This window comes from Aptenodytes forsteri, unplaced genomic scaffold, assembly GCF_000699145.1.
Source record: "Aptenodytes forsteri isolate BGI_AS27 unplaced genomic scaffold, ASM69914v1 Scaffold679, whole genome shotgun sequence".
Classification (NCBI taxonomy): Eukaryota; Metazoa; Chordata; class Aves; order Sphenisciformes; family Spheniscidae; genus Aptenodytes; species Aptenodytes forsteri.
Window position 1 is genome coordinate 1,723,749 of NW_008795924.1, and position 15,140 is coordinate 1,738,888.

Below are 15,140 nucleotides of genomic sequence, written 5' to 3' on the forward strand. Positions count from 1 at the left end.
TCACCAGCGGCGGCGATGCGCAAGGTGGGGCCCGGCGGGAGGAGGGTGGGGAGCTCGGCGCCTGTCCCGCCCCGTGGGGGCTGCGTGTCCGTGTCCGCCCGGCCCCGCGGGCTTGGCGGGACCAGAGTCCGCGGGGCCGCGGGGACGCGGCCCACGCTTCTCCCCGGGCGCCCGGGGCGGGGGAGCGGAGAGGGGAGACACCCCCCTCCCCTGTTTCCCCCACGGGGGAAGGGGCGGTGCGTCCCACCCGCTGTGCTTCCCCGTCCCCATCACCCCCGGAGCACCCTCGGTGGGAGGTCACGGGCCCCACGGGGGAATCCCCACGGTGGGACCCCTCCGACCCAGGGGTAAGCAGCTATTTCTAATACATCTCGCTCTCGGGTGGTTGCTCATCTGCAGCTCCCACCCGTGCACTGAGTTTCCCCAGTCTGTGCCTGCGTGGGCCCCCCCGGCTCAAGGGGATGATGCTTCAGGGTCACCTATAGGATCTGGTCCCCTATGGGGCACCCACCCTGCGCGGGGTCCCTCGGAGCTGCCCCGGCTCACATCTCGCCTTTCCAGGGATGAACGCCGCCGTCCGTGCCGTCACCCGGATGGGGATATACGTGGGAGCCAAGGTCTTCCTCATCTATGAGGTTGGGGTACCACCCTGCTCCCCGCCGTGGGGTGGGGGGAACCACCCCCCCTGTGCCAGGGTACCCCTCATCTCTGCCCCCTCACTTCTCTGCAGGGCTATGAGGGGCTGGTGGAGGGGGGAGACAACATCAAGCAAGCCAACTGGCTCAGCGTCTCCAACATCATCCAGCTGGTGAGGCTCACCAGTGGGGCCATGGGACCTCCAAATCCCACCCCCCAAACCTGCATGACGAGCCCTGTCCCCCCCTTATCTCTCCAGGGTGGGACGGTGATCGGCAGTGCCCGTTGCAAAGCCTTCACCACCCGTGCGGGCCGGCTGCGGGCCGCCTGTAACCTGGTAGAGCACGGCATCACCAATCTCTGCGTCATCGGCGGGGACGGCAGCCTGACGGGCGCTGACATCTTCCGCTCCGAGTGGGGCGGGCTGCTGGAGGAGCTGGTCCAGGACGGTGCGTGAACCCCCTTCCCCAAAATCCCTGGGTGGGTAGAGTGAAAGCATTCAAGGGGCGTTGAGGTCCAGAGGTCCACCCCATCACTATGATGCCCAGGGAGGGCTGGGTTCCTCCGCTGCTCTGTAGGAGCCGGCCCAATGCCAGGGGGGGATGGGAGCACCCTAAAATAACCGGTGGCGTGGCCATCCCCCCTGCAGGGCAGATCAGCAAGGAGGTGGCACAGGAGAACTGTCGCCTGAACATCGTGGGGCTGGTGGGCTCCATCGACAACGACTTCTGCGGCACCGACATGACCATCGGCACTGACTCAGCACTGCACCGCATCATGGAGGTGATTGACGCCATCACCACCACGGCACAGAGGTGAGCAGGGTGGGTGCTGGGTGCTGGCCCACCCCGGGGCATCACACCCACCCTCCTCCTCCCACACATGTCCTTGCAGCCACCAGCGGACATTCGTGCTGGAGGTGATGGGCCGCCACTGCGGGTAAGCCCCCGTGGATGGAGAAGCTCGTCGGCAGGATGGGATGCCACGTTTCAGGGCTGGTGCCAGTGCTGCCACCGCTGTGTCCCCCCAGGTACCTGGCGCTGGTGTCCGGCTTGGCCTCAGGCGCCGACTGGCTCTTCATCCCTGAATCCCCTCCGGAGGACGGCTGGGAGGACCTCATGTGCGAGAGGCTCGGGGAGGTGAGGGGGGGGGTTCCTACAGTCCCGTCCCCCTTCTCTCCCCAGAGAGTCCCCGCAGGGATCCGGGCTGAGCCCCACGGCTGGCACCCGGCCCCTGCGAAGCTTCGGGAGCTCCTGCCATTGTCCCTGTGAAACGGGGCACTCAGCCGAGCGCAAATCCAGCCCTCACGTGCCAGGGGCAGTGCTGGCTCGGGGGCTCAGCCGCCCAGAACCTGAGCCACCCCCCCAGGCTATGGCCAGTGGGGGCAAAGGATGCTTGGGCTCAGCCACCAGCAAATTTTGGCTAAGCCGCAGTGGCTGTTTTCCTCCCCTCACGCCAGACGCGCAGCAGAGGGTCACGGCTCAACATCATCATCATCGCTGAGGGTGCCATCGACCGCAGTGGCAAACCCATCTCCTCCAACTACGTGAAGGATGTAAGTGCCTGCTCCGGTGCCCGCTCCGGCACCCGCTCCGGCACCCATGGTGGCTGGCGGGTCCCCGACGTGACATCCTCTCTGCTCCACAGCTGGTGGTGCAACGCTTGGGCTTTGACACGCGTGTCACCGTCCTCGGCCATGTGCAGCGCGGAGGGACCCCGTCAGCCTTTGACCGCGTGCTGGTAGGTCTGGGGGGGAAACACGGAGGGGGGGTCACCCTGCAGGAGCAGGCAGCTGGGGAACCCCGCTCCTGCCTTCCCTCTGCCTGTTGCAAAGGACTTGCCAGCTGGGATAAGGCTCAGACAGTCCCCGTGGGCTCGGCCCCGCTGTGCCAGGCGATGTGCCCATTTCCTCTCCTTTGCTGCAAATTTCATGGGTTTTTAAATAAAACCAGCAGCTCTCTGGCTGTAACTCAGGCGTGCAAGCAGCCGCGTGGTTTCCAAGCCCGTGGAAGCATCCCCATGCGAGCCCAGGGGAGCATCCCACATGGCTGGCACGGGTGGCCCCAGTGTCAGGAGGCAGCGGGTGCCCCTTTCCCTTTGCAGAGCAGCAAGATGGGGATGGAGGCGGTGATGGCGCTGCTGGAGGCCACGCCGGACACCCCCGCCTGCGTGGTGAGCCTCTCAGGGAACCAGTCAGTGCGGCTGCCACTCATGGAGTGCGTCCAGGTGGTGAGTACAGGGGGGGATCAGGCACACCAGCCCGCTGGGTGGGGGTCCCGCTCCTCTCCCCGCAAGCGCAGGCATCATGGTGCTGCATCTTTTCCCCCTCCAAGACAAAGGATGTGCAGAAGGCCATGGATGAGAAGAGGTTTGAGGAGGCCATCCAGCTCCGTGGGAGGTGAGGAGTGGGGACCAGGATGGGGGGAGACATCCCTATGGGGTGGCCAAAAGGACATGCTGGGATGGGGGCTTCTCCCCAGGGGAAAACCACCGGCTCCTGCAGCCAGGGAGGGTGCCCCCCACCAAGCGCCCCAGGGTCCAGGCACACCTCGGGGCCACGCTGCCTTGTCCTTGCAGGAGCTTTGAGAACAACTGGAACATCTACAAGCTGCTGGCGCACCAGAAGCCGGCACAGGAGAAGGTGAGGAGGGATGGGGAGCGGCAGGGGACACCGCCCTGCCTTGGGGACATGCACCGATGTGCCACCCCTGTCCCCACAGAGCCCCTTCAGCCTGGCCATCCTGAACGTGGGTGCCCCTGCCGCCGGCATGAACGCCGCCGTCAGGTCGGCCGTGCGAATCGGCATCTGCCAGGGACACACTGTCTATGTGGTGAGCGACGGCTTCGAGGGCTTGTCCAAGGGGCAGGTAAGGGGGATGGTGAGCCTGGGTGCCGTGCATTTCCCAGGGGGATGGGTTTGGGCTTGGAGGGGGTGGTGGGGTGCTCCCCCCACCCCAAAACTGAGCACTGCTGCTTGCAGATCCGTGAAGTGGGCTGGCACGATGTGGCAGGCTGGCTGGGACGCGGCGGGTCCATGCTGGGCACCAAGCGGTAAGCACAGCCCCAGGGGGGCCGGGGTATGTAGCAGAGGGGACACCGCTGTCCCCGGGGATTGCAGGGAACCCCTGTCCTCACCCCACGGTCTCTCCTCCCCTTCCCCACCGCAGGACGCTGCCCAAGACCTGCATGGAAAAGATTGTGGAGAACGTGCGGAAATTCAACATCCAGGGGCTGCTGGTCATTGGGGGGTTCGAGGTGCGGGGGAAATCCTCAGCCCTGTTTTGGTGGGGTTGGGGCGGGCTGTCAGCATCCCAGGTGGTGCAGGCACCCTGGGCCATCCCTTTTGGGATGCAGATCCAGCCCCGGGGCTGGCATCTCCCCAGCCCTCGGCTGCTTGCAGGCGTACGAGGGGGTGCTGCAGCTGGTGGAGGCCCGCGGGCAGTACGAGGAGCTCTGCATCATCATGTGTGTCATCCCCGCCACCATCAGCAACAATGTGCCCGGGACTGACTTCAGCCTGGGCTCGGACACGGCTGTCAACGCGGCCATGGAGGTGAGGGACAGGGCAGGGGGCAGCTCACAGGGCTGTCCCGCTCCGCCAGGTCCCATCGTGTTTTGGGATAACATGCGGGAATGAACCAGCATCCCGTCCTGGGCAGCAAAGATGGGTTTTCTGGGTGTGATCCCCCCCTTCTCCTGGCGCAGAGTTGTGACCGCATCAAGCAGTCGGCCTCAGGCACCAAGCGCCGCGTCTTCATCGTGGAGACGATGGGGGGCTACTGCGGGTACCTGTCGACCGTCACCGGCATCGCAGTGGGCGCTGACGCTGCCTATGTCTATGAAGATCCCTTCACCATCCATGACCTGAAGGTGAGCGGGGCAGGGGGCTGCTTTCTGGAAGCATTGTTTCGGTAAAGTAAGAAGGAAAACCAGGGAAGAGAGGGCTCTGGGGCAGGGCAGGATTTGGAGGAGCATGGCCAAGCCCCATGAAGCTGCTGGGTTGATGTTAGTGGCACTTGGGTCCGAACAAGAGGACTGGAGGGACCCAGGATGGCTGCCAGCATCCTGGCATTCATCTTGCAGGCCAACGTGGAGCACTTGACTGACAAAATGAAGACAGATATCCAGAGAGGGCTGGTGCTGCGGTGAGTTGGGGACCCCTGGGGACACTCGCTGAAAAACCCAGCCCCGTGGCAGGGAGCAAGGCTGGAGCTGAGCCCTTCACATGGCTGGAGAGGGTCCCTGGGCGCAGTGAGGTTCAGCATGGTGGGCGCACAGTATCCTGCCTGAGGATGCCACACTCAGCCAGGGGGGACAGTCCTGCACTGGATGCCTCCACTGCCATCCCCACCCCAGCCCCAGGGTGCTGCTGGGGAGATGGGCTGGGGCTCTGGGCCTCAGGGAGAACAAAAGAGAAAAAAAAAGGTGTTTAGGGCAGCATGGAGGGACCCCCTGGGGATGCCAGATTAAGGAGCGGCCCCCCAATCCCTTCCCTCTGCTCCCCCAGCAATGAGAAGTGCCACGAGCACTACACCACCGAATTCCTCTACAACCTCTACTCCTCTGAGGGCAAAGGCATCTTTGACTGCAGGATTAATGTCCTGGGCCACCTCCAGCAGGTACGGGGGACAGAGCCACACGGGCCACTACTGTCCTCAAGAGCTGGGCGGGCTTGACATCACCATTTCTTTGTCCCCAGGGGGGAGCCCCAACCCCCTTTGATCGCAACTATGGGACCAAGCTGGGAGTGAAGGCAGTGCTGTGGATGTCGGAGAAGCTGCAGGAGGTCCACCGCCAGGGTGAGCCGAGGGCTGGGGTTCCCGTGGTGGGGTGGGGGGAGGCTGGTGACACTGGGCAACCCCTGCTGCTCTGGGCTCTGCCACTCGGCCCCCAGCAAGATGGCCATGGTTGGCTGTGTCCCCATCCTAGGGCGCGTGTTTGCCAACTCGGGTGACTCTGCTTGTGTGATCGGGCTCAGGAAGAAGGTGGTGGCCTTCAGCCCTGTGACGGAGCTCAAGAAAGTCACTGATTTTGAGTAAGTCCCCGTCCCCATGCCCCACTGGTTCGCCAGGTCCTGGGGGGACCTTCCCAGGTTGTCCCCAGGGCCACTCAAGAGCTGTGTCCCCCTGTGCGCAGGCACAGGCTGCCGCAGGAGCAGTGGTGGCTGAACCTGCGGCTGATGCTGAAGATGCTCGCCAACTACCAGATCAGCCTGACTGAGTATATTTCGGGGAAGATGGAGCACGTCACCCGCCGCACGCTCAGCATCGAGAAGGGCTTCTAGTCCCGCCAGCCCAAGACGTAGCCCCCCTCTGTGTCCTCTCCATCCCTACATGCTGCTCAGGGAGCACCGGGTCCCCCCTGTTCTCAGTAGCCCTGTAGCTTTGCCACCAACTCCTTAAAGCAGGCAGAGCCTGGTCCCGGCTCCCAAAACAGCACAATCCTGTCCCAAATCGCTGATCCAGGGTATGGTCCCTGTGCAGATGCAGAAAAGAGGTGTTGCTAGAGCCCACCTGCACAGCCCAGACCCTTAATCTTCCCTTAATAGCTTATTCCTATTATTTAATGATGGAGTATCTTGATTCCTTATTTAGTGGCTTGACCACCAACTGCTGCTTTTAGTTGCCTGCCCTGCGTGCGGGAGGGGAGCTGAGGCAGATGTGGTGCCGTCCCAGAGCGGGTAGGGGCTGGTCCCAGGGGCTTTTGGCTGCCCTGTGAGCCCCGGTAAAGCTCCATCCTCCCATGGCATTTGCCCAGTGGGGTGTCTCAATGGCTCAGTGCAGAGCACCAGTCCTGGCAAGCCCCTCTTCCCTGGCCACCTTGCATGATGCTTGGCTGCAACTGTCACCACGTGGCCCTGGGTGCCGTGCCCGTCATCTCACCACTGCTCTGTGACCCCCGAAATCTTGTACCATTTGTGGTGCTGCTCTCCTCCTCTAGAGATAAAACCTGCTGAAGCCAAACCTGCCTCACCAGAGAGTGGTCATTGCGTGCCGAGTCCCCGCGGGGAGGGAAGTGGGGGCCGACCTGGGGTGAGGATGGGGGGACAGTCCCTGCAAACAAAGACACATGGTTTGCTGGAGCCGGATTAATGCCGGGCCAGGAGGTTTCCCTGCTTTGTGCATCCTCAAAGCCTGGGAGAGTGACACCACAGGCGGCCTCTCACTGGCCGGGCCGCAGCGGGTGCAAGGTCAGCATCCCTCTGCGGGCAGAGTTTGCAATCCCAGAGAAAAATTGCTTCTCCCTTGTTTTGGTTCCCACCTTCAAAGAAAGTGCAGAAGTGATTTATCAAGGCGATGTGTTTGTTTGTTAATGCAGTTTCTCAGGGCAGTTGCCAAGCACGCTGGCTCCTGCATGCAGTGCTCAGGCTTGGCTGAGCTCTGCCGTGCTCAGCCCATGCCAGACGGCTGCGTGTAGCCCCTTTCCCAGGCCGCTTTCCTCCTGGGGCTTTCTGCTGACGGCTCCAGCCTCTGGGACATCGCCAGCACCAGGATGCATCACAGTCTTTTGGGTCAAATGCATGGTTATTTTTTCTTCCCCATGAAGTTGTCCCCAAGTGGCAAGTCCCCCCTGATTTCAGTGCTTTTTCCCCTAGCTGGCCACATTACTTGTTTTAGGCTCTGGATGAAGATAATTATTATATCTTCCCTGCCAGAGCTGGACACATGGAGAAACACTGTTTTCCTCACTGGTGGAGGCTGCTCTTCCTGGGCGAGTATCTGCTCTGGGGATCCCAGGCAGAGACCTGGCTGCTCCTCCCAGAGCCAGTGGGCTCTTCCACCATCCCGTGTGCCACTTCCGAGAAGCCCCATCTGGCTCCCAAGCGAGACCCCCCCCATCAGCCATGGACCCCTGCGCCGCAGTGATCCTGTGTGCTTGACTCGCTGTCGGCCTCCGAGAGTGCCCAAGGATGCTTTGAAAGCATGTCGTGCTGGATCCATGCTTGTGGGCAGACAGCCGCTGGCATTTTCCATGACTGGGAAACATCTGCCCTCACCGCTCGATATCCCCCGCTGAGGCAGGTCAGGGCGAAAGCAGGTCATACCAAAAAGCCCCACGGTTGTACCGTAGCCCAGGTGGAGCCTCGTGCCCAGGTACAGCTGGCAGGTCCTGGGCATTCAGCTCCTCTCCAGCACGCATATTCTCCAGCCTGGTGCTTGCAGCAGCAGGCAGGGCACCAGAGGGGCTGGCACGGCACCACAGCCCTCCAGCAGCCAGGTTTAGGTTGTGAATGGGGAAGGGGGTGTCTCCACACTCAGACCAGCTGCACATTTGGATGCACTTGGGGACAGGGGTCACTGCAGCCCTAACACTTCGTTTCTACCCAAAAAAAAGGCTGGAGTGCCAAATTCCTGGGGGGGAAGACCAACAGGTACGGCCCCACATCCCATGGGGAGCAACCACCTGCCAGGATGAGCAGGAGGGGATGTGGTGACTGTGCACCCAGGCTTCCCGGCACATCCAGCCCAGCCCCAAGAGAGGGCAGTGCACAAAGCCACGAGCATCTTGCAGTGAAAGGCAGGCTGCCAGGTCCCTGGAGTGAAAAGGCATGAGCCGAAGGGGCCAGCCTCCCCCCAGGCTGTGCCGAGAGTACGCGGGATGCTGCGGGGTCACCCTGAATGAAGTGGTCAGGAGTATCAAGGGCATCAAGGGCAACTTGCCTGGCAGCGGGAGCACCCACACCAGCCAAGTATGACGAGCACAGCACATAAGTGGCAAGCTCTGCTCAGGGACAATTGTGCTGTTGGGGATTGACAGCCCAACTTCTCCAGCAGAGAGGGGAGGAACTGTGCCAGAGCAGCCTCAGGCCATGGCAATTGCTCCATTAACCACCTTCACCACAAACGAGCCCTGATGACAAACAACGATGCTTGCTTTGACTACTCTCCTCCCAGCAAAACTGGGGAGTCCAGCATGCCAAAATGGCAGCTCCCCTGTTCCCCGACGTGGACAGGCACAACTTCTACCACCAAGCAGGCTGTCAAGACAGCCTGGGAGAGGACTTGCCCTCAGCACAAGGGCAAGATGCAAACAAGATGACGGGTAAGTCTCTCAGTGGCTGTCAGGGGAAGTCTGGTATATTATAAATCACACCAGCCATTTAAATGCAGCTGGGTTTAATGCAGAAGGCAAGAACTAGGTCATTTGAGGAGTTAAAGGCATCAGCACTCTTCACCCAAGTGATGAGGGTCAAACTGTGCCCCTCCCACCAGGGTCAAGTAAACAGGCTTGTAGACACAGGGCTGTCACCATCCCCAAGGAGCGTTCGTTCCTGGCAGCATGACCCAGCACGCGGGGGCTTGGGCACCTGTACAAACAGGGAGAGTGGGGACACAGAAAGGCCACGCTGCCCTACACAGTGCCAGGGTCTGCAGCTGAGTGGCACTGAGGGTTCGCGTCCTATGTCTCAGGGGCCATCGTCCTGCCCAGGCAAGCTTTGCAGCTCTGCATGAGCAAGTGAGGGTTGCTCACAATGTCTTTTGCTTCCTGCGCTCAGTGTGGACTTGTGGCTGCAAGGAAGTTCCCAAATAGCACAATGCTTTTGAAAAGCAGCCCTGCAGCAGCTCCATGCAGTATCAACAAGCGCTGGAGGCGGGTGAGCCATTTCACGGGTCCAGTGAAGCGGGAGGGCGTGGGGGCCCACAGCCCGCCTCCTGCTCGGCAGGGCTGACAATGCAAGCCGTGAACCAGACGTAATGGAGCAATGCCCAGAGTCAGTTATTCTCACTATGTTTGCTGAACCCCAGCCACAACTTACATGTCCTAGAGGGATAACTGGTTTTATTTGGTATGTCACAATGTTTTAGTTTGCATTTAACAGCTCTATAACATCTTAGTAAATGCAGCTTTTTCAGTTAAAGAGAAACACCACCCCTGATGCCTGTGCAAACTGGACAGTAACACTTGGCTTGTTTTCTCCTAACTGCAAAACGCACAGGAGCTTTTTACTCTGACGTTAAGTTTCCTTAAGCTGCTCTAATGCCTGCAGGGGCATGTAGGGGTGAGAGTACAGCTGAGCATTCAGGATCTGGGAGAGAATAATTTCTGTTTCACCTAGGCTGCACCAAGCTTTTCTTTGGGCCGCCTGACCGCCAAGTCAGATGCTGCATGCGCTAACAAGGACCAGAAGAAGTCAGGAGTTGAAGATAAATTAAGAATTTGACATTGACCTTCACAATCTGCACCAGACAGTTCTTGGTGATCATTTCAGGCAGTGTCTCCCCGACGGACTTCACAATAACAAATCTTTGTGGTAGAAGCTGCCTTCAGAGTCTGCTACACACAAGCAGAGGCTGGCCGAGGGTTAGTCTGACAGGGAGCCACCGACAAGCAGTGACCTTTCTAGCCGCCAGCAGGCTTTGCCATCCCCCTTCGATCACACAGCGCAGCAGCACCTCTCACTGCAGCCCTGCTCACTTTCACTTTGCTGATTCCCCTGCAGCTCCCATCACACAGCCCCAGCGACACGAGATACAAATGTTAACGGAGCCTGCTACGCAAGCAGGAAAGCTCTGGAGAGCCACATCAGGTGCTGCCAGCCCCAACGTGATGTGCACAGCCAGGGGCGATGTCAGGAGCTATAGGGGCAGCCAGCAGCACCCCGTCCCAGCCCCTCCACAGGGGAAGCGCAGCGGGAAACACCGAGGCTTTGGCTGTAGCCAGGTATGTGTGGGAAGAATGGCGCTGCGGGTCTGGGGCTGGCTGGTGCTCCAGGGAGGTTTGTAAATGGGCACCATCACTCCTCCTGCAGCTCCTTCTTCCGAAAGGCCTGGAGCCTCCTCCCCACTGTCTGCTGGACGATCTCCAGACCCTCCTTGTCCAGTTCCTTCATGAGAAGCAGGATGGCATTCAGGACATTGTTCTGTTGGGACAAGACAGACACTGCTTTATTACAAGCATGTTAACGCCAGCCTGGGAAAGGACACTTGATTTTCAAAGAGCTGCTCTTTCTAGGAACTACACCACCACCACGGGCAGGGGTTTGCAACAGCCACCTGCAGCTACAGGGACAGATCAACCAAGCCCTTGAGGCAAACATGGGCAGAGACTGCACGTGACAAGGCTAACTGGAATGCAGGACAAACCCGTCTGCCCAGTCCAGCACAGACTGCCCACATGCCTCTGGCTCCTGGCCACCCTCCCAACTGGCTTCTGTAAGGAAAGGCACATTCAAGAGCAGCCGCCCCCTCTCTCCAGCGTGACTGCATGTGAGGGGCAAAGACAGGAACCCTCTCATCTGAGGAATAAGAAGAGCTGGTAGAATCACAAAAGCACAAGCTGGAAGGAACCCTTGAAGGTCCCCAGCCCAACCTCCCACTGACGCAGGACTACTGCCAACACCAGACCATGGCTCTGTCAAACCACGTCTTGAAAAACTCCAGGGAGAGATTCCACAGCCTCTCTAAATAACTGTCCTTCTAGGCAAAATCTTTTTCCTAGTGTACAACCTGAACCTCCCCTTGTTTAATATTTTGTTTTCCCAAAGGCCAGAGCCTGCAGCACTACGCATGGTGCTGCAAAGCAATATACTCAAGTACGTTTAAAACATGAACGAAGAGAGATCGCAGGCAACTAATAGCAGAATGAGGCAGAATGTGGTCTAGATCTCACCCTGCCAACTGAAGTGATGGCACTGAGCCCAGCAGACAGCAACTCCCAGCTGAACAGCCAAGATCCATGAGGTTCATCCAAGACTACACCATGGAGGGGCCTGAGGAACCACCTAAGCTTTCAATTCAGCAGTCCTGTCTACCAGGCCAACAGCCTGCCAGCTGCATTTCAGCCGCTGCCCAAATACCACATGTTCTTAGCACAATCCCAGTGAAGGGACACACGTGCTCACGTGCAGACAGATCAAGAGAACAAATCCCATCAGGCTTTCTTTACATTGCATGATGTCTTAAAGATGAAAAGCAATTCAGTCTTTAAAGATACTCACTCTCTTCTTTCGGTTGCAGTCTGTCTCTCGAGGTGAAAAGGAGGAAAATTTATCCCTGGGAACAGGCTTCATACCAAGCTCCTCTCGAATTTTGCTAAGGGGAGGAAGAGCAAATGTTATTATGACCAGCTGGCAGAACCGTACTCCACCAGGCCAATCCTTTCTAATCATGGGTAACCATGCAAGAACTATCTAGCTGAAGGACTCAAGGCACATCTATTCACACACCACCACTGCCTACAGACCGCAACACCTCAAGCAAAACTCCCACGTGGTAATAAGAGCCTCACAGCTACAAAATGTAAATGAGCACGCTGCTACAAGGTGTCTGCTCACAGCCCCACCTGGAACGACAGATTCCCATGCCTGATGCTAGCTGGGACTGCAGGTCGTGTAACACTGCACTTGAACAACACACAGTGCCACAGCACTGACATGCGCCAAAGCGTGTCGCAGAAGCAGAGATAAGCAGGAATGGACTGTAGCTCACACTTCAGAGAGGATCCATCTCTGTCTGCACATGCAGCTGACAAGCTTGAGAGTAAGTACCCACCTACAGAAGAGCCTGTTTTGCAGATACAGAACCAGACCCACAAGTGCTATTAAACCAGCACAGCTCCACCACGGTAACTGGAACAACAGGAATTTGCACCAGCTGCAGGCCTGGCCCACGGAATATCAGGGTTAGCTGGCAGGGTCCTTTCATGCTACATGTGAGTTCAGCCCAGAAATCCTAACAGCTCATGAGCAAGCCCTCACTTTGTCTCCTCCAGACTGAAGTTCAGCAGTTCACTCTCGGTCTCTGTTGTGGATTCAGCAGCACTGGATTCAGTGGACTCAGGACAGCCATTCTCCACGCTCCTCCTGGCTGGTGGGGCCGTGATCTCCTCACCATCAACCAGGGCCTGGGACAGTTCTTCCTCTGTCACAGCTGCAAAAGCCAAAACAAAACCCTGCTGCAATGAACTCCAGCAGCTCAGGAAGACAGCATCTGTAACAGGGCATGTACTGCTGCTGCAGAGCTATACCACAGGGGTTTGGTCCAAAAATTGTCCTTTGTACTGGCCTTTTGCTTTCATCTTCCTCCTGCAGTAAAAGCCATACAGGAGAACACTGGCAGCCGTCACCAGTTTCTCAAAGTGGGAAAGATATCAGGGAGGGACGCAAACATGCTTTGCCATTTCTTGTGTCTGGAGAAGGCTCCAAAAGCCACCAAATTACTGCTACCAGACGGAAAAGCTTCTCATTTTTTTACGATAGCAGATCCAATTACAGAATCTTTGTTTTGCCACAGCAAAGGAGAGAGCTCTAAAAACCACTAATTAGTGGTACTGTCTCAGCTATAATGGGGCCCTCTCAGCTAGCGTTAACTCTGGCACTGCAAGGAAGGGAGAAAACAGCTTAGATGCGGTGGATCTTGCAGAGGGGACGCTCAACTGCTAACAGATCCTGACTCAAGGGAGAGTCAAAGGACACCTTAACAAGAGGAACCAACACGTCACCGGTTTCCAATTCACCCTGCCTATAGCTTGGGGCTGTTCATTTACCTGCAAACACCCACCTTGGTTATCAAGCTTCTGCAGGCTGGGTAGGTTACGCAGCACCGTCATTCGGTAGTGGTGGGGGTCTGACCCACAACAGGGATTTTCAGACAGCCACAGGACCCTCAGCCGGGGTAGGTTTTTGAGGTAGAAGAGCTCATTTAGGCTTGTTATGTTGTTCTTCCTCAGATAGAGTTCACTCAGATTCTGGCACTGATTCAGCGGCTCAAGGTCCGAGATGCCATTCACACTGAAGAGAAATCTAGGATCAGAAACCAGCGAGCCCATCCCTTTCTCGCTGTACCATTCAGGTGGGAGCACAGCAGCCCCTGTAGCACAGTGGCTTTCCAGCCCCCTTTCCTGCAACAGCTTCACTGAGGAGCCTCACCCCGGCACAGCACAGCAAGGGGCATTCAGGGGCCTATGGCTTTGCACAGAACAAAAATATAGCATTTCATCTTTTTAAACAGAGGAAAGAATTAAAAAAGCAGGCTCTCCTCTCTGCTGAAGATGACAAACAGCCTTTGCTTACCCCAAACACCCATCACACTTGCACCCTTTTCTGTAGCAGTTTCTCAGATTCACTGAAGGAGAACCCATATAAGATTTCCAAGCTAAAAAGCTCAAATTCGCAGACAGCATTGGCTCTGCAGGATCCCCAGAACAGGTGAAGGATGGGTGTGTTGGGGGGAGGCTTACGGAAACAAAAAGCTTTGTGAAATCCAAGAAGCATTTCAACAAGCATTCTGCAAACTGGCTCTATACGGAGGCCCAGAAGATCCAATCCAAACTATGGAATAGGACTGAGGGAGCAACAATCCTAAGAGGTTTTACCACTTCTCAAAACAGGGATTATTTTCTTGAATAGCAAAGGGAAAGGTGCAGAGGATCTAGCAGAAGAATAATCATTTCTGCATCTCTGCCACTTGAGAAATCAAGCATGAAGAGCCAAGCAGCTCAGACATACAACCACAGAAAGGTGGTAAGAAACCCAGGGCAAGCCACAGCCCTATGAGAAAGGTGATTTCCCCCACCCTCTCCAAGGCCAGCAGCCCGACATTTACCTGAACGTGATCACCTCGATGTTGGGCAAATCCCGACATATTGATATCTGGGCAGGAAGAGACAGAAACAACAAGTTAGCACTCCCAGAAAAAAATATAAATAAAAGCAATTTAAATCACAAACAAGCAAGATAAAAGCAAGAACAGGAATTTAGGTTTGCTTCAGTCTAACCCAAGCTTAACACCACCAGAGAGATTTGCTGCCACAGTCAGTGCAGAGTCAGCAGCTCCTCCGCCCTCTCCGCCCAGGAGTGAAAGCGCAGATACCAGCCAGCATCACGTCGCTCTTCTGCTCCAGCAACTCTGCAGTCTCTAGGATGGTTTTCCGGCCACTGCACACAAGAAGGGATCCCTCTTACCCCAGACAGCCCTCTCCTAACGAGAGTACGTCATCCGAAGTCCCAAACAGATGAGGTAGGACTCAGGATCCTGCTCTCCGGGGGTCCACGCAGTGCCTCAGAGAGGAATTTTCCAAGCACTCTCTGGAAACAACATCACACACCCCCCCCCCTTTTTTTTTTTTTGAGATGCTAATCAATCCTGAAAAGCACTGCAGCTCGCTGGTACTAGGCCAGCCCAAACACAAGCCTACACCTTCCTCAGTGCCCCATCAACGCCATCCCCTCCCTGCTCCGGCTGCTGGCCCAGGCTAAGGCTTCCTTCTGGCAGCACCGTGCGGGCCGCAGGTTGTGAACCAAGGATGGCAGCGGGGAGCCGTGGGGCCCCTCCTCACTGGCTCATCCTGGCAGGATGGGAGCAGGCTCTGCGGTACTTACATCCGTCAGGTGGCTGCCCCTGTGGGATGTGGGAGGAGAGCAGGGGGTCACTGGGAGGGCCCAGCCACCCACCCGCTGCCCCCACGCCCGGGCTGCACAGCCCGGAGCTCTGCACCCCCACTGCTTCCATCCACCAAAGCTGCTCTGACACGTCCCACCGTGGGCCTCGTTGTTCCCGCCCCAG

At 57.8% G+C, this 15,140-nt stretch overlaps 2 protein-coding genes across 2 annotated transcripts in view; one reads left to right on the forward strand and one right to left on the reverse strand.

The window, feature by feature from the left end:
• Nucleotides 1-563: 563 nt before the first annotated feature.
• PFKL (phosphofructokinase, liver type) lies at nucleotides 564-6,588 on the forward strand. The gene is made up of 21 exons (XM_009284973.1): nucleotides 564-635; nucleotides 731-808; nucleotides 896-1,085; nucleotides 1,286-1,451; nucleotides 1,531-1,575; nucleotides 1,667-1,775; nucleotides 2,096-2,191; nucleotides 2,284-2,376; nucleotides 2,740-2,865; nucleotides 2,970-3,034; nucleotides 3,214-3,277; nucleotides 3,357-3,503; nucleotides 3,617-3,687; nucleotides 3,804-3,891; nucleotides 4,037-4,189; nucleotides 4,342-4,506; nucleotides 4,720-4,781; nucleotides 5,144-5,255; nucleotides 5,336-5,435; nucleotides 5,566-5,671; nucleotides 5,773-6,588. Exons 1-21 carry the CDS (start codon nucleotides 564-566, stop codon nucleotides 5,918-5,920), a joined length of 2,256 nt encoding a protein of 751 aa, XP_009283248.1. The 3' UTR covers nucleotides 5,921-6,588.
• Nucleotides 6,589-9,400: 2,812 nt separating this feature from the next.
• The window catches only part of CUNH21orf2 (chromosome unknown C21orf2 homolog), a 14,524-nt gene continuing 8,784 nt past the window's right edge, over nucleotides 9,401-15,140 (reverse strand). The window contains exons 2-7 of the mRNA XM_009285003.1: nucleotides 14,957-14,975; nucleotides 14,181-14,227; nucleotides 13,137-13,378; nucleotides 12,335-12,506; nucleotides 11,576-11,669; nucleotides 9,401-10,498 (exon numbers count right to left, since the gene is read on the reverse strand). Of these exons, the coding sequence (XP_009283278.1) occupies nucleotides 10,373-10,498; nucleotides 11,576-11,669; nucleotides 12,335-12,506; nucleotides 13,137-13,378; nucleotides 14,181-14,227; nucleotides 14,957-14,975 (700 nt within the window). The 3' untranslated portion in view covers nucleotides 9,401-10,372. The remainder of the gene's footprint in view (nucleotides 10,499-11,575; nucleotides 11,670-12,334; nucleotides 12,507-13,136; nucleotides 13,379-14,180; nucleotides 14,228-14,956; nucleotides 14,976-15,140) is intronic.

Coding starts and splice junctions, on each gene's coding strand:
- PFKL (XM_009284973.1), top strand. CDS start 564: ATGAACGCCGCCGTCCGTGCCGTCACCCGGATGGGGATATACGTGGGA. Junction 1,576..1,666: donor GTGATGGGCCGCCACTGCGG/GTAAGCCCCCGT, acceptor GTGTCCCCCCAG/GTACCTGGCGCTGGTGTCCG. Junction 3,035..3,213: donor GCCATCCAGCTCCGTGGGAG/GTGAGGAGTGGG, acceptor TTGTCCTTGCAG/GAGCTTTGAGAACAACTGGA.